General features: G+C 42.7%; 1 protein-coding gene across 3 annotated transcripts in view; it reads left to right on the forward strand.

Annotated features, from left to right (window-relative positions):
- The window catches only part of PTPRG (protein tyrosine phosphatase receptor type G), a 532,225-nt gene that overhangs the window by 399,482 nt on the left and 110,269 nt on the right, over positions 1-22,474 (forward strand). For all 3 annotated transcript variants that reach the window (XM_067541509.1, XM_067541517.1, XM_067541525.1), the window contains exon 8: positions 7,854-8,046. In XM_067541509.1, coding sequence (XP_067397610.1) covers positions 7,854-8,046 — 193 coding nt within the window. The remainder of the gene's footprint in view (positions 1-7,853; positions 8,047-22,474) is intronic.

Genomic DNA, 22,474 nt, shown 5'->3' on the forward strand with positions numbered 1-22,474 from the left:
ATAATACAGCATGAAACCTGTCGTCCTCTTAATGATTTAGCTGGTATTGGTTTTTTAAAGATAAAATTAAGCTTTCGTCTAAATCTTTACATAGAAATCTTTTTCCTTCTTTTAAATTGAAGCTTTGTTTTGAAAGTAAAATAAGTAACTTTATATGGACACGTATTTAGTACTTTGAAGTAATTACACTAGGAAATAAATGTTTCCATTAATTTGCCATCTTTAACTGTTGTCACAGCATAGTGAAGCTGCCATTATGTGCTTATACAAATCTTTAAAACTAGCACATTGCATCTCTATTTGTAGATTGAGGCAATAACTGGAACTTGTACTGAGAGAAATCCCATGATAACAAATGAATATATGTAGTCAAGTGTTTAACTGTTAAAAAAACATTTTGACATTTTAAACAGTTGTTTTTAGAAAGTCTTCCTGTTAAAGTCAGTTTCTTCTTTTATTTGCTTGTTTTCCTTCGGTTGTTGAAAACAGAGCTGTTTTAAAATAAGCTCTTCTAGTAAAAGTTAGTGAAGTCTCTAACTAGAAGTGAATGTAAATATGTCAGTATATACACTCTATAGGCAATATTACACTGAGATAAAAGCCATCAAGTCTTCAGTGATTTTGTCTTTATAATATTACAGTAATGTCTGAGGACTGCTGATCAAGGAACAGGTCCGCAGTGTGTTAATTGTTGTACACACAAGTAAAAGCTGTTTCAAATAGCTCATGATTTAGGATTATGACAAGATGCATCAGTTGGATGAAATAGGCAAACAAGGAATGGGGGGCTGAGGAGGAGACAGCAAAACAAGCACGTTGTGTGTAATTTTTGAACTACACTAAAAATGAGCTAAATTCTGAGATCCTCAATCGGTCAGTATAAAGTCTGAGAAAGCTGCCAGCACAGCCCCCCAGCATCTGTCCCAACATTAATTGATAAAAGTTTATGGACCAAATTTTCAGAGATGGACTGAAATGTGCATCCATAGACTTAAGCACATACTTTTGTACATGCATTAAAGATAAGTCCTCCAAGCTGCCTAGAGTGGCTGTGGGGGGCAAGCAGCCAATCAGAGAGGCTGCATGGAGCAGACAATCAGGGCCCAGGAAGGCCATATAAAAGGAGCTGCAGAGGTAGAGACAGGTAGTTGATGCCTGGAGCTAGAGGAGTGATGATTGTATTCCTGGGTGGCTGAAGTCCTGGGTGGCAGGACCATGCACTGACAGATCAGCTGCTAGCAGGGACCAGTGGAGCAAGAGAGAGTGCTTGTATTCAGTCCTAGCCGCCAGCCAAGACGGTAAGGGTGAAGCATTTTGGAAGGTGCTGGGGCTGCAAGGAAGTGGCCCAGAGAACAGAAAGGCAGTTTAGTTAAAGGGATGCAGCAGGCAGCTGCTATTCGTAGGTTGTGCTGGGACTTGGAGTAGTGGGTGAGCCTGGGTCCCCTCTCTCATTAGTGACTGGGGAAGTGGCCTGAATATTGAGCTGGGATACTATTTAGTGGCCCAGCTGGGGCCAGGAAGACCCAGAAAAGCTGAAGAGTGGAAGCCCTGGGACCCCATACCAGGGTTGAGGGATTATTTGAAGGCTAGCCCAGAAAGGGCTGTGGGACTATATGAGGCAGGGCTGCAAGAAGATGGTCTCTCCAGGGAGGAAGCCCAGGGGTACAGCCCCATACCAGGCCTGGAACTCCCTAAAGACTGAGCCCAGGGAGGGTTAAAGAGACCCCATCCGAGGGGTACTAAGATAGGACCCTGTTGGACTGTATACCCTGGAAGGGCTCTGGTTTGTTCCACATACGGACTGTGTGTGTGACTCAGCTGGAGAGCTGAGTCATTGAAAATGGCCTGAGAAACCACCGCAGAGGTCACCGCTGACTAAGAGAGTGCAGGCACGCATACCTGGCCAGGGGACGCTCGTGAGAGGTGGGTGCCACCCCAACACGCCACCCAGTTCTCTTGGAATGCATTTGCAGACGCACACATGGATTATCCATTGACTTATGTTGTGCGCTGAACTTTCCAAAACCGTTGAAGTTTTGCATATGCCAAGCAGATGTTGAAATAAAAGTTATTCAGGAACTAACCTGAGCGCTTGTTGGTTCAGTTAAGATAAGCTTACAGTTGATTATCATGCGTTAACGAGTGCACGTAGGAATATTCAGCTGTATGGGTGGGCAAAGCTGGAGTATTCTGCTTAGAGGGTCAAGGTGGGCTCCCCTTCTGCTTGTTTTTTGTTGTGCTGCGTGAAGTGGGACTAGGGGGAAGTGAGGTTCTCAGAGGAAGTGGAGCTTTAGAGATGAGGAATTAGACCTTCTGCTCAGTGACAGATTTCCTGAAGGAGCGGAGAGTTGCAAGGGTGCAGTCCATGATACCCGGGACAGCTGGAAATTGTGTTAGGTCCTTGATCTCCGGCATGTTTTCCGATTTGGTGCTGTCTTTCCCTGGGGAAGCTAATATAGCAATTAGTTCTCCAGAGGCTTGCTTCAAGGAAATGGGCCATGCACACAGTGGTGATGAAGAGGCAGTGCATTATCTGTGTCCCCAGTTTGTGTCCCTGGAGTATCTGCCTCTCTGCTTGTTCAGGAAGCGTAGGCCTGGCCTGTAAGCCCTGTTCTAAGCGGACTGCCATTTCCTCTTCCTCAGCTGCAGCAGCCAAAAAGATTCAGCAACTTTGCTTGTTCTTTCCTTCTTTGACTTTTGTGCCTCCTTCCGCCATTGCCTTCCAAACGCTCCCTTCCTGCCAAATGCAAAGGGTGACGATGCCGGCGAGTGGGTGTGTTTCCTGCCTTGGCTGGTGACTGTTTTGACTAGCACTGTACCAAGGCAGCTGCTCGAGAGCGAATTGTGAGCCGCCTCCCACCCCTTCTCCTCTGTACGTGGCTGACAGAAAACACTCCAGCTGATTCATTTGATTTTAACTCATAGGATGAAACGGTTTCAAAAGAAAAAGTTTTCAAAATGTAACATATTTGAAGAACATATAGGGGGCAGGTGGTGGATACATATCTGAATCTATCAGGTTGTTTAGCATAGCAGACAGGCATAATGAGATCCAACAGTACGGAGCTGAGGTTAGATTACTCAGGCTTGAAATAAAGCACACGTTTTTAACATGGAGGGTAACTAACCATTAGAACAGATTACTATGCGGTGTGGTGGGCTCTGTCACGGGGGAGCTTTTAGATGAAGGTTGGATGTCTTTCTAAAAAGAGATGCTCTGACTCAGTCCCAAGTTCCTGAGCTCAATGCAGGAGTCATTGGGTGAAATTCTATGGCCTGTGTTATGCAGTGGGTTAGGCTAGGACAGGTGACCCTGATTGTCCCTTCTGGCCTTAAAGTCTGGTGAGTTGTCGTCAAACCCTTCCAGATACGAAGGGCCTGTGGCCACCTTCCTGTATGTGCTCTGCTGTGTAACTATGACCACTGTGTCGGTGTGTTCAGGAGCGCAGGGAAGAAGCAGGAGAGAGGGGACAGGACTTGTCCTTGATGTTACAAGAGCTCTGTAAATTCTGCCAGGTTGCCTTCTTGTGGAGCTTGCACACTCAACCCTAAAGGTTTGTTGACAGAGATGACACTAAAGCAGCTCCTGAGGTTTAAATTCAGCAGACTCTATCGGGAAACGTTCCTGGAGAAGGAAGAGTGAAGAAGGGAGGATGACTGATTCCGATGTGTCAGTTCCATCACTCATCAATGAAGAGTTTGCAAAGGGGATTGGAGGCCAGCTGATTTTCATGGTGCCGGTACACCAGCCTAGGGATTTACCACTAGTATGAGTGGATGTCTCTAATAACTGCCTCGCGTTCCTTTAGTGCCATTCATTATGAACCATCTCAAAGTGCTTCACAAACTACATGAATCTGTAAACTTCAGTCCTGGGTTAAGTCACCTCTAGAGAGAAAAGTGATGCAATAGCTCGTTTAACATCTCTCACTAACAATAAGGTTCCAGCCCACACATCGGTTTTGTACTGGTGTAACTATTTCAGTTAAGGGTATGACTTTTTTTTTTTAACCAAAATGGTTATTCCAGTACAAACCCTAGGGTGGATGTAATTATACTGGTAGAAAGGTGCCTTATATTGATATAGTTTATTCCCCTTCCCATACGAGATTGGCTATACCAGTATAACACACTTTTATACCTATATACCTTGTCCACAGTTGGGGGTGCACTGCTGTACCTATGCTGGTATAGATAAAATGGTACAATTTGTGTGTGTGGAGACAATTTCTCCATGCAGATTCAACAGGAAATGTGGAACAATAGTATTATTTCCCCCTGCAGCATGAGATGGATATACGCTTAGAGATGGCGGTTCCAACCTGGCCAATACTAGAATTATTATTTGTTCCTTTCATAGAGGCAGTATAGTGTGGTCCATTTCCCTAGTTTAACTTTGTCACAAGCCATATGAAACAGATAATCCCACATGGGAAAAAGTGACAGTATTTAAGCTCTGCTGAAGTTCCAATAAAATCCTTCCAAAGTATCTAGCTGTAAAATTGACACTATTGGAAAATAGGCCGTTTGTGGAGGTTTCTCTCTTTTAGTCTTCATGCTTCATCACTGTCATCTCGTCTTACAATTAGACGACAAAACAGGACAAGACGTCTCACCCCACAAATGCATTGTAAAGCTAAGTGCCTGCAGTGACCCAAAGCATAACATTATCTCTCATAATGCATACCTCAAAGTATCTTCTTGTGATTGTAATGGATTCAGTATTTTTAATTGCCGTTTATATATCCATCACTTAGCAAACCATGCACATCAGGTTTTTAATAGTTTGTAATTATAGGACTTTGAGTTTTAGATCATTTCCCCTTTACCTACCCTGGTGCCTTAAAAGCTTTTTTATTTCTTTTGAACTGGAGCTTTCGCTGTCCATGACGGGCACAAATTTAACTTCTCTTCTTCCAGCAGTGATGGATCAATTAATAGATAATTTGTATTAGATAATATTTTTGTAATAAAACCAAAGTTGAAATGATTTATACATCGGCATGGAAAAGGAAGGGAAGTTAAAACTACATGTGAAACAGCAGCAGTTCAAAAGCAATTGTGCCTCCCCCCCAAAGTAGCCTGGCAGAAGAAAATAGTTTAAAAGTTCTTTTTCAAGGTTTTAAAAGTCAGGTTAATGTCATGGAAGCAGAAATGTAAAGATTAAACTTGGGGTGAGCAGTTGGTAGATGATAACTTGGTCCTGCATATATCTTATGCAACAGCTTAATTGTATACTCTGCAACTAGTCCCACAGACTTCAGGGAGACTCTTCCCAGTGCTTACAGTTGAGCAGGTGCATAAGTCTTTGAAGAATCGGGGCCCAAGAGGGTTTAGCACAGGGGTTCTCAAACGGGGGGTCATGACTCTTCAGGGGGTCGCGAGGTTATTATGCGGGGTGGGTCACGAGCTGTCCCCCTCCCCCATGCCATGTCACTCTGATCAGCATGTGTGGGGGCTATGTCATTACAGCATGAAATGTTTTCAGAGGAGGTCCCAGCAAAAAAGGTTTGAGAACCTCTGGTTTAGCAGGAACTAGGTGTTCTCTCGCCCTTTTTTTCTTCTTCATAAGAAAACTGCAGAGTCATAGTCTCTTTACCCTTTTATCTACCTGTGTGTCGATCATAGTGCTGGTTTGAAAGTGTATGGGAGCAGGGTTGGATCCTTTGTACTACTCTCTATTGCTCAGTCTTTCTTACTGCAGTATAGCTAATTGTAGTTCTTGTTCAGCACCCTCACCCCAGATTTCATTCTGGCCTCTTTCTGTTGTCTGTGTCAAAGGGGGAACTCTTTATTTCTTTATCTTCATCATTGCTTGATCGTTAATACTGTATCAGGCTCTTTAACGGGCATGGCCTGGAGAATGATGTGCCCACAAAAAAAGAGCTGAAATGACATCACTATAATAACAGTGCAGTTGACTAATGGGAAGTTCTCCGCCTTCCCACAAAGTAAATAATACAGGGTCACTCAGAGCTGCGGTATCCAACTGTTCAGGGTGTGTTACACATCGCCGTTGGGCAAGTCATTTAACCTCTCTTTGCCTCAGTTTCCCCATTTGTGTAACGAGGTTAATATTTCTATATTTTCTTGGGGTGTCATGAGGATCGAGGTTTGCGAAGTGATTTGAGCTCCTCTGACATGAAAGGCTGCTCAGGTGTAAGTTATCATCTATGTATTAATTTGAGGGCAGATGAATTCTCTTGTTACTTGGTTCAAAATTCCCTACCTTAATCCAAAAGTGCCAGACTCAGGATTAGAGATGTATGACAAATCCCTTCCGTAATCTCACTTGTGATTTTCTCTGGCATGCTCCCAGTGTTAGAATTCTAAATTTTGTCTCGAATTAGCAGGCCCAACTCACCACCAAGCTCCAGCAGTACTTCCGATTGAAATGAAATGGGCCCCGTTAACTCTGTCCTGCCCTAACGGTCAGAAGACGTTTTACAGGTTTCAGTTGAATGGCTTGAAATGTCAGAGCACAGCAGAATGGGTAGCCTGGACAGCAGCATGGAATGGGTGCTCCAATTTTACTGATCTGTGGGGAAATTAAATGATTTTAGTGGGTGCCCAGACTCCCAGGGGAACCCTTGACAGGTCTGTTGAGCTTTCCTTTGATTTTTTAGAGACAGACACTATCAACTGGGGCTATGATGTGGTTGACAATATAATAGTTTTTTTCCCCGGGTCGTTAGTTTGTTTCTCAGAACTGTCACATCCTCTCTGTAGCATTTAGCGTAAATACACTTAATGAAAAGGAAGCAGCTATAGCTTTCAAACTGTGGTCTGTCATTAAGCTGTAAGCAAAACTCAAGTCCTCTCTAAAGTCTCTGGGCCAGATCTTGCTTCCAGTGAAATTGGTAGCATTGACGTCAAGGATCGCAGGATTTGATCCTTTGTACTACTCTGTACTGCTCAGTCTTTCTTATCAATTTTAATTCTTGATCTGAAAGATAACAAGCTTTTAATAAATGCCATACTGACCTGAGCAACCAACTGAACGAACAAGTTAACTGAATCTTTTCAATTTAGCCAGTAGCTTTTCTCTAGAAAATGTTTCTTCTCAACAGAATGCAACTTTAAACTATAGTGATATCATAGTAATTATACGTTCTAGTTAAAAATACCCCAGATCTGCATGCAGCATAGGAAACAGCAGCCTATTCCCTTGGACAGCATACAAAAGAATTAAATGTACCTAATAATGTGACATACAAAATAAATACCAGAAGCATGGTTAGGGCTTTCTCACTTTGTGGTGAAGCAGCAGAGAGAGAAAGGGAATAGTCAGTGTGGCCCAGCAGATCTCGGTTGTAGTCCTGGCTCCCATGCTAATGTGCTGTTTGATCTTGGGCAAGTCATTTTGTGCCTCAGTTTCCCCCTCTGTAAAATTGGGATGATGATATTGACCTTCCTTTGTAAAATGCTTTTGAAATCTATCAATGAAAACTGCTGCCTAACAGCTACTGGATAAGTAGGTAGAGGGACTGTACACAGAGGAATGATTTTGTGATGTAATGAATGAGTATACAACTCTTCTCAGTATAATATTAAGAAACAACATGATATAAGCAAAGAAGTAGGGATGGCGGGGCGTATCTGTGCATATATTCAACGCTTGAAGATGAGGGAGTCTAAGAACAAAGGTTTTCTTGCCCATCTCAGACTCATAATGGTTTCTTCAGTGTTTTCTCTAATGCTTTGCAGGATAGACACTGGTTTCCTGCTTGATTTATCAGTCTTGGCATCAGCCCTTCCTGCCATTTTACATTCTTATCAGCCACCCAGATTTCACCACATTGTTTTTCTAATTAATGTTCTTTTTTCTTCCCTGCCCTGATGGCCACGTTCAGCTGGAGGCGTTCTATTCCATATTTACCACAGAACAGCAAGATCACGTCAAGTCTGTGGAGTATCTGAGGAATAACTTCCGACAGCAGCAGAGTCTGAACGACAGGGTGGTGTCCAAGTCTGCTGTGAAAGATGCTTGGAGCCAAGACATGACGGACCTCTTAGAAAATCCACTTGGCACAGAGGCTTCCAAAGGTACACTGGGATTATCTGCATTTGCCGAATGCCAGATTTGTCTTTTTTTTACATAGGACTTTCAATTTAAATGTCACTAGAAATGTGGGAGCTTCACCAAAGAAATGTAGCAAGACTTAGTGATACACTGAGTTAGACTTGATTATGTTTTAATACAGTTGTGGGTCTTTTCACAAAACGTGATTTGTCTGGGTGATTCATTGTCACAAGGAGGCCAAGAGCTTAGCCGGATTCAAGGAAGGATTAGACATTTATAGTGATAAATCTGGACATATGAGAAAGGATTTTAAAAAATAGCCAAGAGTTTTAAAAGGACTAAAAGACCAGTTGGGTCAGGGCATAAACCAATCTCTTGGTAATGGCGGTTGGGAAGAAACTCTCCTTGTGGAGAGGTTAGTCTGTAACTGCTTTCTTCAGTGTTTGTTGTACTCTCCTGAGCAGCAGCTGGTGTTGGCTGCTATCGGAGATAGGGGGACCTCGGTTTGGAAAAGATCATTAGCAGGCACAAACAGCCACGTCACTGTTCCGAGCTGTCAGACCGCTTCGGGAGCACATCAGCAGATGGGCGGGTGTAACTAACTAATACAAGAAATGAATCTGGAAGTATGTTTTGTTTCCCTTTTTTCTATGGGATGATTTTATTAGATGGTGCTGCAGGAGGGATGAGCTGTGTTTGCCAGTCTCTCCCCTGTAGAAATGCTTGAATAATCCTAGTCAAACCATGTCAAGGGCACTGTTTATCGGAAGGAGACAAATGCAACCCATCTGCCTCGTTGGTAGGGGAACGTGATGGGGTGGGCGGTGGAAGGGCACTGCCCCAGCAGCGCGGGAGACAGACACTCACTAAGGGACAGTTGGTAGCTCCTCCCCTTAGGAGTCTCTGGCACCCATTGGCCAGCTAGGGAGGTAGAGGTGCTGATTGGTCAGTGTTCCCTAGGATTTAACCTGGAGCAGGGATTACATGGAACCTCTTTTGGCTCTGCTCCACTAGCTCCATCCCACCCAAACTAGGAATGGGAACCCAGCTGGACAGGGTCTAGCCAATTTCCCATTTGTGGGTCAGGAAGGATATTTTCTCCCATGGGCTAATTGGCAGAAGACCAGGGAAGTTTGTGCCTTCCTCACAGCGCCTTCAAGCCACAGAGGGGCTAAGTAGGAAGGCACTTAGTACCTAACTGAGGTACTGGGGGGAAGTTGTTCATTGGTTGCAACTTGCAGCCAGCTTCCAGTGCAGTTAAGAGAACAACATGGATAGTTCCTAGAGATAAAACCACCTGGGCTCATGGTGATAGGTCTTGGGCTCATGGGATAGGGTCCGACTTTGGGGCCTTCATTCTTCTGCGCCCTCTGTCCCCCTTGCAACGAGGAAGGTGCAAAGACTCACCTGATTCGGGGGGCAGGCTGAAGAGAGCCCATGGGTTCTACTGTAAGGAGCCTGTAAACCCCCCCACACCTCTCCCACCCCCACTGGAACCAATTAAATGCCTCCTACATGAGGGTATGATTGATAGGCCAGTAGTGCTTCTCCCCTGTGTTCAAGTTCAATAAAGTTGCGGCCTGACACTTAAAATCCGTCCATGTGTCTGTGCTCATTTTACCGCTGTGTCCACATCAGTGGATTCAAATATGCACTTGCAGGATTGACACTTTCACCTGGCCAGGCACAGACAGCATATCTCATGGAGCTCAGCTGCCTCGCCTTCCCCGGAGAACTGGGACAGCGTGCGGCTCTCAGGGATTTATTATTCTGGGGCTGTGTTTGTTCATATATATATATATAAGTACATAAAAGGCAGCTTCGGGACAAGGAATTTATATCAGGAGTCAGAAGAAGATATTGTTCATCAGAATCATCCAAGCTGTGCTCTGGTCTGAAAGTTTAAAGCAGTGTTTTAATGGCATCATATGCCTATATTTATTCCTTCTGATATATACTGGCTGAGTATTTCGCCATGGCAGCGATGAAAGTTAATAGTGCACATTATGTTAAAATGACCAAACGGACTAGCTTGTATTGTGAGTACAGCTCTGGTACCTCTGCACCATGTGGTATAATATTGCAGAAGGTATTACTGCTTTGGCTGAATGCTTCAGTGGACTGTTTTAGAGATTATAAAGGATGGTTTATTGTCCCCCCACTCCCCCCGGTAAATAACGGAGACCCACAATTATGGCTGCATGTTACAAATATTAAGGTACAGGGCAATGGATTAGTCTTGAAATTCAAAGTCAGGTCACTTGATCAAAGCCCATTAAAGTCAATGGAAAGATGCCCATTGACTTCACTGTGCTAAATCCAACCCCAAGGCCCTGATTCAGCAAGGCATTTAATTAAGCATGTGCCTAACTTTAAGCATGCGAGTAATCCCAGTGAACCAAATGGAACTACTCACATGCTCAAAAGTTAGGCTTAAGTACCTTGCTGAATGGGGGCCTACATTGGAGTTGAGTCCTGGTTTCTGGAGAATCCTCTAACAATGGTGCTTTTTGCAACAGCTGAGATCAGCTCAGGCATGCTGAGCATCCACAGATGTACCACCTTGGCATTTGGGGGCAAGGCATTGTCAGTGAAGGGCCCTCGACTTTGGAACTTACGTTCCTCCTCGCCGGTCTGACAGCCCATTCTGCTGGTCTTTATGTGGGGTAGTGTCCCGGGGTCCAGTCACTGCTAGCGGCACGTCCTGCTGGCTGTCCTGGTAATTAGCTTTGCCCGACTTTCACTCCCCCTCTGGTAGTATCTTCTCCTGTGTTGTCTTGCCCTGCAGCCCCTCTCATTCCGGGGACTGCAGTCTCCTCTTTGTGGGCTGGCACTCTGGCCAGGTCACCAAGGTCCTCCCCTTCCAGAGAATTCAGTCTTTCCAGACCTGCTGTCTAGCTGGCATCCCCAACACTCTTTCCACTTCCCAGTGGTTGGTGGGGGAACCCAGGCCTGCCTTCTACAGTGAGTTCCAGGCCGGGGACCCTATACCAAGCAGCCACAGTCTCTGTACCATCCTACCCCTTGCTGTACTTCTTCTACCTATCTGGCTTCCCCCTCTCTGGGTTTGCCAGCCTACCAACTCCTTCCACTCAGGGAGTGACTGCAGCCTACTTCCCTGCAGCCCTTGTCTGCAGCCAGCTACCTGGCTTTATATAGGACCCGCCTGTTTTTGCACAGGTAAGCCTGTCCCTTGAATTAGGACTTCCCCTCAGCGTTCATTGATTGTTTTTTCCAGGCCTTTTCCTTTGGAGGCTGACTGCTGGTGCGAGTCTCTTCGTACTGACTCCGTCAACGTGTTAGAACTTTTCCAGCTGCACATGCACCAGGGGACAATGGCGGCTGGTGCATTTTTATAAACTTAAATGTAAATAGGTTGCTCTGGTGTTACCAACATAAAATGGATTTAGCACATATCCCTCCAAAGGCTACAGGGCTGAGTTATATCTGCTCCAGAGATACAACAATGCAAATGTTTCTGGCCCCTTCCTTGACAAAGGTGAATGGAGGAATGAAATGCCTGGTCCACTGCACATTCTGACATATAAATAAAATGACATGAAGTCACAATACTTGAGTGAAAGCTAAACCTATTGTTTATTCAGCTAGTAAATACAATACATCATTATATAGCGTCAGTCATGCAAAAGTACTGCAGCTCAGAACATTTCACAGCCAGAGACTCTCTAGCATGCAAATATAAGACTGTAAGGTTAACATAATATATTAGACCTTAGCATAATTAACACCCTTCTATATTCAGTGGCTCCATTAAAATACCAGCATTTGTCAACAGCTAACATGTTGTAATATCCAAGATTACCATAGTTTCTCATTATATGTAGAATAAGAGATATTTGTGGTAACTGTATGATAATGGTGGGGAAACACTGCCTTTTTAATGACTTATTTGTAATATGTTGTAGGGTTAGCAATAGCTCTCTTCAACTTGTTTCTGTCAAACTCCATGAAATCCCTGTGGATGGTTATAAATCTAGAAAACAATTTATAGCACTTATTTAATAAGCCATTTTTATTTTATAGGAAAAGGAGCATGGAAATACAATTTACAGGATGTTCAGAATAATTTTGAGACTCACCACTTAACGGTGCCATGTGTCTGTCCATTGATAAACAATCTTCTCCTGAACTCCTCTGGATATGCAGTATAGGGACTCGTGTTCTTTACATATCAAAGATAACTCAAATTAGATCAATGGTGACCAGCTGGTATGACCAATACACTCTGAAGATACACAACAGAAAAATCAGTTTAATCATCCAGTCCCCCTGAATATATGTTTCCCCATATAGGGCAGCAACTGGTAGTGTTTAGCAAGTGGATTTCCTTTGATTCCTTCCTTCCACTGGCAGAACCTAATGAAATTTAATTTTCTTGGGACTGCTCTATTTTAAAAGTTAGGCGCATGCTTAAGTACCTTGCTGAATCAGCACGTAGGAGCTGAGAATAACACTTAAATTGATCCAGCGGTGATCAGTTGAGCCTGCTTAGAGCAAGAAAACATACAAATCTTCTGTAACAATCTAGCCACTGAACAATATGACATTCAGAACAACTTCAACTGGAACATGATGTATTGATTAAGAGTCATCAGCCAGTAAATAAAACGTAAAATAACATCTTGAGATCGCAGATTAGTTACGGATTATGGCTCTAATCCTGCAAACTCTCAGGTGATGTAGCCCATTGAATGTGATAAGGCGACTCACCTGCTTAGAGCTATGGATGTGTGTAAGGGTTTGCAGGATTGGGGACTGCAAGTATAGATTTAAAAAAGAGAGCTGGTCAAATATTAGATACAATTTTTAATCCAAACAATAAATGTAATGGGTAGTGTATTGATTATTGTGTATATTATTTGATGGATATTCTTTAACCAGGAATCAAGATTGTCAAATAATATAAAAATATTTATCAAATAACATGCAATAGAATGCTAATGGCAATATTACATTAATACCATTTGACTATCTCCGTTAACAGTCATAATTGCACTTTGAAAACAAAAAGCCTCCCCATAATAATTGGTTTCTCTATTTTCTGACTTGCCCACCTCAGTTCAGATTTCTGTGTTTGTCTCAGAGCATCACACATTATCCTCCTGGCTCTTCCTCATGCCGGTTTTAAGGAGCTGAGATAGGATGATTTGTGATGATTATTAGCATAATAAATGAGCATGCACTCATAATAAACCGGTCTTTTCACTAAAGAGTTTACAGTCAACAGGCCTAATTCTCCAACCGTGACAATCCCTTACTATCACAAGTAGCCCCGTTGAAATGAGATATGCTAACGCGCTGTGCAGCTGTTGCAAATAAAACAGACCACTCTTAATTCATGACCTGGCATGTACATTCACAGGCAGCAACTTCTCCTTTAGTTTGTTTCAAAATACAACTGATTAGCAATAAAGTCTTTGCCTGTATTTCTGCTACTGATTTGGACTCTTAAACAATTGTTTGTACATATATATAGTGTTATTTTGAAAGCCTTGCCTTTCACCTTTCAGTCTCATTACATGCTCTATAAGCTTCACAACACTTAAATAACATCCCATGGGGCGGTGCTCTTGACATCAGAGATCTCTTTCACAGATGCCTGATTACTTCCCCAAAGATGTCTGATTGCTCTTCACTGGAGTCCCATATGATGCTGTTTGCCATCAGTGGGAATTTGCCTTAGAGTACCACCTTTAATTATGATCCTAGACTTAGTTTACTAATGAGCAGTCATAATTTCACTACAGTAGCACCTAATGGCGTTTGACTCTTAAGTCAACATCTGGGTTATTTCTCCGGTATTCCACATGTAAATGTTTTTCCTATTTAGCGCGCCAGGTTAAGGCATCGTGATACTCAGTTTGGAAGCCTAAGGAGTTTAAAATCTGAGATGCATGGAATGCAAAGGGTTAGGGATCAAGGTGAGAGTAGGAACTGACACTTTTCAAAAGGAAATACTCCACTTTTCTTACAGACATGCATAAGCCTCTTGGTGTCCTTACAGTTTGGTGTATCCTGCCGACTTAGTTTTATGTTAGTTTGCTATATTGTTTCCATTGCTGTGACCACTATGGATAGTGAGTGAGTTATTAATAAACATTTATGAAGCTCCATAACTTTGCATGGTGCTCTTGAGATTAGAGCATGGACTATGCTTTATTTTTAAAGAATGGTATGAATAACATGTTAAAAAAATTGAACACTGTGTATATTGCGTTCTAATGTGGTATGAATGCACAGCTCCTGTTAGTGCTAATGGGAGTTCACAAGGGGTAAATAAATGTTTTCCATTATATACCTCCTGTTCCAGTGGAAGCAAGGCCATGCTTATCTGTCCTTCATGATGAAACCACAGATAATAGGGCTAAGACTCAGGACTCGGCCACAGATGTCTTGGGCAAGTCACTCCCATCTTTCTGTGCCTCAATTCCAACATCCCTCAAATGAGGATGATAATATTTCCCTACCTTACTACAGTGTTAGGAGGGTAAATTACTCAAGGACTATAGTGATGGAGGCTATGTGAGGGCATGTCGACACTGCCGCGGTAGTAGGCATTGATGCCGTGACATTGATTGAGCAGGTCTGTGCAGACCCGCTCAGTTGATGGGAGAGCGCTCTCCCATCGACTCAATTAGTCCACCTTTTTGAAAGGCGGAAGGCAGCGTCAACAGGAAACGCTCTCCCGTCAACGTAGCGTCGTGAAGACACCGTGCTGCTGCATAGACGTAGTACGTCAACATGAGATGCGCTAGTTATGTTATGTAACTAGCGTATCTCGCATCTACCCAGCGTGGCAGTGTAGACCAGGCCTTAGATTCTGTGCAGGGGCGTTCCCAGAAAGGATCCCAAAAGCTCTTCATAATTTGCGTCTCTGACTTTCTATCATTTAACGTACTTGGTTTCCAAAAATTATTATAATTTGATAGGATGAAAAAGTGTCTGATTTCTGTTCTCCCACCTCCCAGAAGACACCCCAGCTAGGAGCTGTTGCTGTCAGTCAGTCATGGCTTAGCATACTGAGCCAATTTAAATTCATTCCTGGGTTTGTTGCCCATTCAATCCATCACGTTTCATTTTATAGCTACAGTGACATCACGTACACACGCATTCATCGTCACCTGTTTTAGAATTACACTAGTTAACCCCTTGTGATACTCCTTTGGAATTAGTTTCTGGGTCACTCCTGTACTTGGACAGCTGTGTGTATCTACTAGGCCAGCCATTTGGCCCTTGAAAATATTCATCATTAATCTCAAAATTTCCTACAGTTCAGACCAAGATGAGTCATGATACCTTCCCTTATTTAACAGATCATCAGCTAAGCATGGAGCTGATCTGCCGTTCTGAGCAGGGCATCCTATGTGCACGTACATACTGTACATAGGCTCTTGCCTCACTATTTCATGCCTATATGTGCCACTCACAAGTTGGCCAAACCATTGCCTACGAGGTGGCTGCCATGCAACAGAGGGTTGAAATGGGTGACCCTAGTTAACTCTGCATATATTTGCCTTCTATAGAAAATCCACCTTTTTGCCAGCATTGACACTGCATGTGTCTCTGCACTTGATCACACCAGTTATGCTAAATGCCGGATAAACTGTACAAATATATAAATACATCGAAGAAGACATGGATATAAATTTAAAAGTTGTGTATCACACGACACATATGCTCTGTTTATATATAGCGTATAATATATACACACAGATTCAGCTAGGGTAGACTAGTGTAACACTGTTGAGTTCAGTGGAGTTATGCTGATTGGTAACAGCTGGATTTGGCCTACAGTGTACAAACGTGTGTGTGTGTGTGTGTGTGTGTGTGTGTGTGTGTGAGAGAGAGAGAGAGAGACATTTGGGCGGGGGGAAACACACCAGTTTCTGCCTTCTGTAAAATAGGGTTTGTTGTAGTGATGTCATGGAAATTCAAATACTACAAAGAAAACCATACAGTAATGAATCGATATGCACCCCGATACCAGTTGAATATTCACTTCAGGAAATGGGCAATCAGCAGACAGGGCAAAAACTTGGCTTCCCAAAGCTCCTTAAATGGGAAATTCTGTAAGAGCAGTTTAGCTCTCTAGTCACCAGTAGCATGTGTGATGTTGTTTCACATGGAGCATCAGATGAGTTTTTGTCCATGTTTCTTAAGCAATAAGGAACAACCTTGTTTGTTTGAAGCATAGTCAAAGGTAAGAGCAGAGAAGATAAATTGTCTGTCTCCTAGCTACATTCTGTCTGTGGATTGAAGTAGATCAACACAAATATTTGCAAGTACTGTGCACTGTGTAGCCTTTAAATGCCTGCTAGCAAAGTACAGACAAAGGTAAAGGATAAAAGTGTGTCTCTCTTTAAAAGTAATTATTCGTATGTATTAATAATGGCACTTGCAAGGATCACAGCACTTAACAATATAAACTAAAACATAAGCTAAGTGGTTCAGACATTTGATAAAAGAAAAGTGGTAGAGATGCTGTAAATCTGCCTCTTAGAGCCCTTTCATGTATTCAAGCCTGTGTTTCCTCTGTGTATGGTCCTCATAACCTGTCTCTTGTTCTTAGTGTAGGCAACCCACCATTCCCAGACAGAGAACGAATCAGATAGCCAAAAGAATGGTGGTGTTTTCTATGGGTCTCATTCTCATCTCACCCCAGTTATATACTGGTGATTTCTGTTGACTTATTCCTGAGTTATGTCAATGCAAGGAAGCAGAATCTGGTCTTTTATTACTTCCCTGGTCATGATACACTTGGTCTAATATGTGCAGTGTGTGTGGCTTTGGTGTTTGCAGTGTGTGTTTTACTGAGATTGACACATTTTGATATATTGCCTGGGCTCTTTAAAGTTGGAGGGAAAGGGTTGTTAGGAGACAGAATACAGGGGTCCACTCTTTGGTTAGTCTTTAAAATGGCCTGGATTTCTATGTTGTTTGCAGATGTTTCCCCTGCTCAGAGCGCGAGGTCGAAACTATTGGTCAGATAACACAGACAGCAATATTGTGATCAGGCCAGTCAGAAATCAGAACAAACCTTCTGATAGATCCGTCTGCTGTTCTGCTATGACGGCAGCAGCAGCAGCTCTGTCTGTCCTGCCGATCGGCCACTCCCTTTCCTCTCAGACACGAGGGAGAGAAGAAAAGAACCACCCCTCCTACTCCCCAGGAGCTTCCTCTCTCACCCCCTTTTCCAGCCTTCTGGGGAGGGAAGGACAAGAGACACCTTTGCTGAGTAGGCCACCCTTTCTTCCTCTAGGCCCAGGGCTTCCCCACCCAGAACTGGATCAAGGCAAAGCAGGGCTCTAGGCACCCTGGAACACAGATTCCCTGGCTTTGCTCCTTCCTTAGAGTGCGGGTTGCAGAGGGATCCCCCTCCCCTCCCCGAGAGCCCCTATGTCCCCTAGGAAAATATTTGCTTCAGTGTGGGTGTTGCGGGGGGAAGCATTGGGTCTGCTGCACTTCCCTTCCTGCCACAGCCAGAGCCCCCCGCTGCGATTCATGGGGCAGTTCTTTCTTTCCAAGCTACTGTCTCCAGCTCGCCGCCAACTCCGGCAGACATCGCTGCGTCAGTCATGCTCTGCTCCACTTTCAAGGTTTTTCTCTAACTACAGATCCGAGCCTTGCATATAAATGCAAGTCCAAGTTCTGGTATATTCACCTGACTCCTGAGCCCATACCCTAGGCGTGGGCCGACAGTACCTATGTCTTAATCCGCCTTTGTCCCCACCATACACCTACCTGGGCTGTCTATCTTATGGGAGGGCAAAAGTCTTCAAGTGGTAGCCTGCTGGCCTTCTACACTGACTACGTTTTTGGCTCACAGCCCTTCCAATTCTGGGTAGGGCTCTTCTGAGGGGTAGACGGGCCCAAGCGCCTGACATCTCCCTCCCCGCTCTTCATTTGAAAGTTGGACCAGGAAGTATCCTCCCCATGCAATGAGGTTTTTGAATTTGTCCCAAAAATGTGTGTGTAAGACTACTTATCTATCTCTGTCTGCATATATATATATATATTACTATCGCTTGTGGGTGTGAATAGACAGATTCAGACGTTTCAAGGCCAGAAGAGACCATTGTGGTCATCTAGTCTTATCTCCTGTATAGAGAACTGCCCCAAAATAATTCCTAGAACCGATCTTTTAGAAAATGAAAATGGCAGTGATGGAGAGTCCACCGCAACCCTTGATAAGTTGTTCTGATGGTTAATTACTCTCACTATTAAAAATTGACACTTTATTCCAGTTTAAATTTGTCTAGTTTCAACTTCCAGCCATTGGACTGTTATACCTTTCTCTGCTAGACTGATGAGCCTGTTATTAAATATGTGTTCCCCATGTAAATACGTATAGACTGTAATCCAGTCTCCCCTTTTCTTTGTTAAGCTAAATAGACTGAGCTCTTTCAGTCTGTCATTCGAAAGCGTATTTTCCAATCCTTTAATCATGCTCCTGGCTCTTCTTTGAACCATTTCCAAATTATCAACTTCCCTCTTGAATTGTGGATGCCAGAACTGGACACAGTATTCGAGCTGTGGTCGCATCAATGCCACATACAGAGGTAAAATAACCATTCTACATCTACTTGAGAATCCCCTGGTTTTGCATCTAAGGATTGCATTAGCCCTTGGGTGACAGCATCACATTAGGAGCTCATGTTTAGCTGATTGTCCACCATAACCCCCAAATCTTTTTCAGAGTCACTGCTTCCCAAGAGAGAGTCCCCCGTTCTGTAAGTATGTCCCACGTTCTTTGATCCTAGCTGTATACATTTATACATTTAGCCATATTAAAATGCATATTTGCTTGAGCCCAACTTACCAAGCGATCCAGATGCTCTGAGTCAGTGACCTGTCCTCTTCATTATTTACCACTGCCCCAATTTTTGTGTCATCTGCAAACTGTGTCAGTGATGATTTTGTGTTTCCTTCCAGTTTATTAATAAAAACATTAAATAGCATAGGGCCAAGAGCTGATCCCTGTGGGTCCCCCTGTCAACACACTCATTCAATGCTGATTGCCCGTTTACACTTACAGTTTGAGACCTAGCCATCTTCTAGTCCATTTAATGTGTGCCATGTTCATTTTATATCTTTCTTATTTTTTTAATCAAAATGTCATGCAGTACTAAGTATATTGCATCAACGCTATTATCTTTATTAAGCAAACTTGTAATCTCATAAAAAAAAAATCAAGTTAGTTTGACAGGATCGATTTTCCATAAGCCCATGCTGATTGGCATTAATTATATAATCCTCCATTAATTCTTTATTAATCAAGTCCTGTTTCAGTCACTTCATTTCTTGCCTGTGATCGCTGTCAGACTGACATGCCTATAACTACCTAGGTCATCCTTTTTACCCTTTTTAAATATTAGCACAACATTAGCTTTCTTCCAGTCTTTAAGAACTTTCCCAGTGTTTCAAGGCTTATTGGAAAGCAGCATTAATGGTCCAGCAAGCTCCTTGGCCAGCACTTTTAAAACTTTTGAATGCAAGTTATCTGAACCTGCTGATTTAAAAATGTGTAGTAGCTACTGTTTATCATCCTCTCAGAATACTAGTGGGATGGGAAGCGTGTTTTATGATATGACTACATCATCTGTTTTTTCTTCAAATACAGATCAGAAATATTTATTGAGCACTTCCGGCTTTTCTTTATTATTATGGATAATTCTACCATTTCCATCTAGTAATGGACCAATACCATTGTTGGATTCTTTTTGTTTCAAATGTACTTTAAAAAACTCCTCCTTATTGACCTTAATTCTGCCAGCCATAGATTTTTCCTCATGTCCCTTTGCTTCCCTTATCAATTTTCTACAATTCTTAGCTTCTGTCTTATATTCATTACTATCAACTTCCCTTTTCTTCCATTTTTTTACATAATTTTTTAATTTTGTATAATTGCCTTCACTTCTTCTCTAAACCAGGTTGGTTTTTAACAGATGTCCCAATCCCACAGTCAAGGAAGAAGGCCATCTTAGTTTAAAGTGTTATAACATAATTCCTAGTTTGCACTTTATCAATCTGATCAAGTCATGATCACTTGTACCTAAGTTACTATTACTTTTTAGTTCTGTGATCAGTTCCTCTTTATCTGTCAGATGAGCCCTATTATAAAATTCCCCCATGTTGGATGCACACTTCTTGAGTTTAGGAAATTGTCATCTATAATGTTTAGAAATTCCAAGTATGTTTTAGTTCTGGCAGCATGAGACCTCCAGCATATGTCACTCAAATTGAAGTCCCCAATGATCACACAGTGTTTTTTCCTACACACTGTGGACAGGTGCATAAGGTGCCAGTCATGCTGTTCCTTTGTGTGTAGCAGACGCCAGCTAATACCCAATCTTGTGCTTAATCTGTTAGGACATTGATACATAAGCATTCGAGATTATTTTCTTCTGAGTTATCAGTGACCCGGAAGCAGACGTGTGTTTATTGATAGTCATATATGTATAACATGCCACTTTGGAAGAGGTAATATCTAGATTCTAAATTGCAGAGCCATGTGATCATGAATGTATCCCTCACCTTATAGCACTTCACTTGCTCTCTGTCCACTAATCCATCTCCTCGGGATTTATTCTAACATAACAAACCTCTGAGCAACTTCAGCTCACTTACTGTTTTTTATCTTTTTCATCTTGATTCAGAAATGTTTCCTTTCCTCCTCCATCCACTTGTGAATTTTCTTCAAAAGTCCCCTTAACAAGGACTCCCCGTCCTTACACGGGCAAGATTGTGTCCTTCACCAGCCCCTGCTTTTCTATGCACAAAAATGTCTTATCTTTAACATGCCGTCTGTCTCGGTTCTGCAGGAATAGAAACAGCAGTTTATGTCTTTGGGAAGGGAGTTTCCCAAAAGAGGACACAGCACATTTAGAAATAATGGATTTTAAAGTGGTGATAATTTTATGCATAGAAAAGATAACCTAGAACATTTTTAGGTTTTGATGGATCCCTTTTAGCCCTGTACAGTTGGATTCATAGTACAAGCAACCTTGGAAGGATTCGATTTTTATTGGTAAAAATCTATAAACATTGATTTAATCATACAACACACACACACACTTTCCATTGATGATCCAAATTTACAGACAAAGTTAAGAAAAATCCCGCCTGAGAACGTATTAGAGTTTGATTTAAGACTGTTTGCTTTCTATATTTTGACACATGATGTTGACAACTTGTGTTTAATGGTTAAAGCTTAAACTTTTTGAATCTCAGCATATACTGTCATTAAATTATTGTCTGACCTCCCTATTGTCTGACACACACACACAGACCTAATTTCCCCCAACAATGAAAAATTAAATTGATAAAGATCGGGGGCAAAAAAGCTCTGGAAACTTAAATAAATAAAAACAAATGCTTAAAAATAAACATTTATATTATCTGATGAAATCATTAAAAAAATAAGTCAGATTCCTCCAAAACTAAGTATAAGGCATCTGGCTTTACAAGAGGAAGGGTTGCAAGAAATAGAGTCAACACAAGTTTTAAAACATTCCTTAAATAGTTTTTCGGTAACATAGCTGGTGTCAGCAAATAGCAGGCTGGTGCCGTGTGGTATAGAAATGTTATCAGGGTAGAACTGCATGTGTCACTACCTGTGAATAAGGTGTCCATTCCAAATTTAGGCTGCTAAAACCTTTCTACCACACTGAATGATCAAGTATGTCATATAAATAGTCATAGGACATTAGGCACGCAGTCAATAGGCATTACATCAGTGCCTCATTCCTGCTATGGGGAGCATCTTTTTTAACATGAAGGAAATAATTCTCTGTTGTGTCATTGACCTGGATGGTGCTGTGGACTAAGCATAGTGTCAAGCTGTGCTGAGGTGATGTGTAAAGGTAGACAGAGGACATTTGCAGAACTCACCCTGTGAATGAAAGGGGAAGGCAGGGAAAAGTTCAGGGAAAGCTGGGGGAAGGAGGCCAGCCGTATGCGTCGTTTCTCCCAGAGATGACTCCCAGATCTGCAGTGTAGTGGTCCCCAGCCAACCACCAGGAATGCTGCTGTCAGTTGGACGTCAGCTGAGGTGGTTGCAGTTCAGAGCAGGACAGTGCACTCAGAGCTCCTTCCCTTAGATCAGCCCCAGGTCATCCTGCCCCTATAGCCCTTTTGCAGAAGGTACAGAAGGCAGCCATTGTATCGGTTTGTTCTCGGGCTGGTGCAACAGCAGGAAGGATGGTCCAGCTGTTAGGGTGCTAGCTGAGAACTTAGAAGACCTGGCTTCAGTTCCCTGCTTCACTACAGACTTCCTGTATGACCTTGGGCATGTCACTTAACCTCCCTGTGCCTCGGTTCCCCTTCTGTAAATTGTGGATAACAACACTGCCTGTGCCTCGCGGGGTGTTGCATTATAGACTGTGAGGTGCTCAGATACTATGGTGATGTGTGGCCAAATAAGATAAATTT

This window comes from Emydura macquarii, unplaced genomic scaffold (genome assembly GCF_026122565.2).
Source record: "Emydura macquarii macquarii isolate MOO-44397 ecotype Brisbane River unplaced genomic scaffold, CSIRO-AGI_Emac_v2 contig_71, whole genome shotgun sequence".
Lineage (NCBI taxonomy): Eukaryota > Metazoa > Chordata > Testudines > Chelidae > Emydura > Emydura macquarii.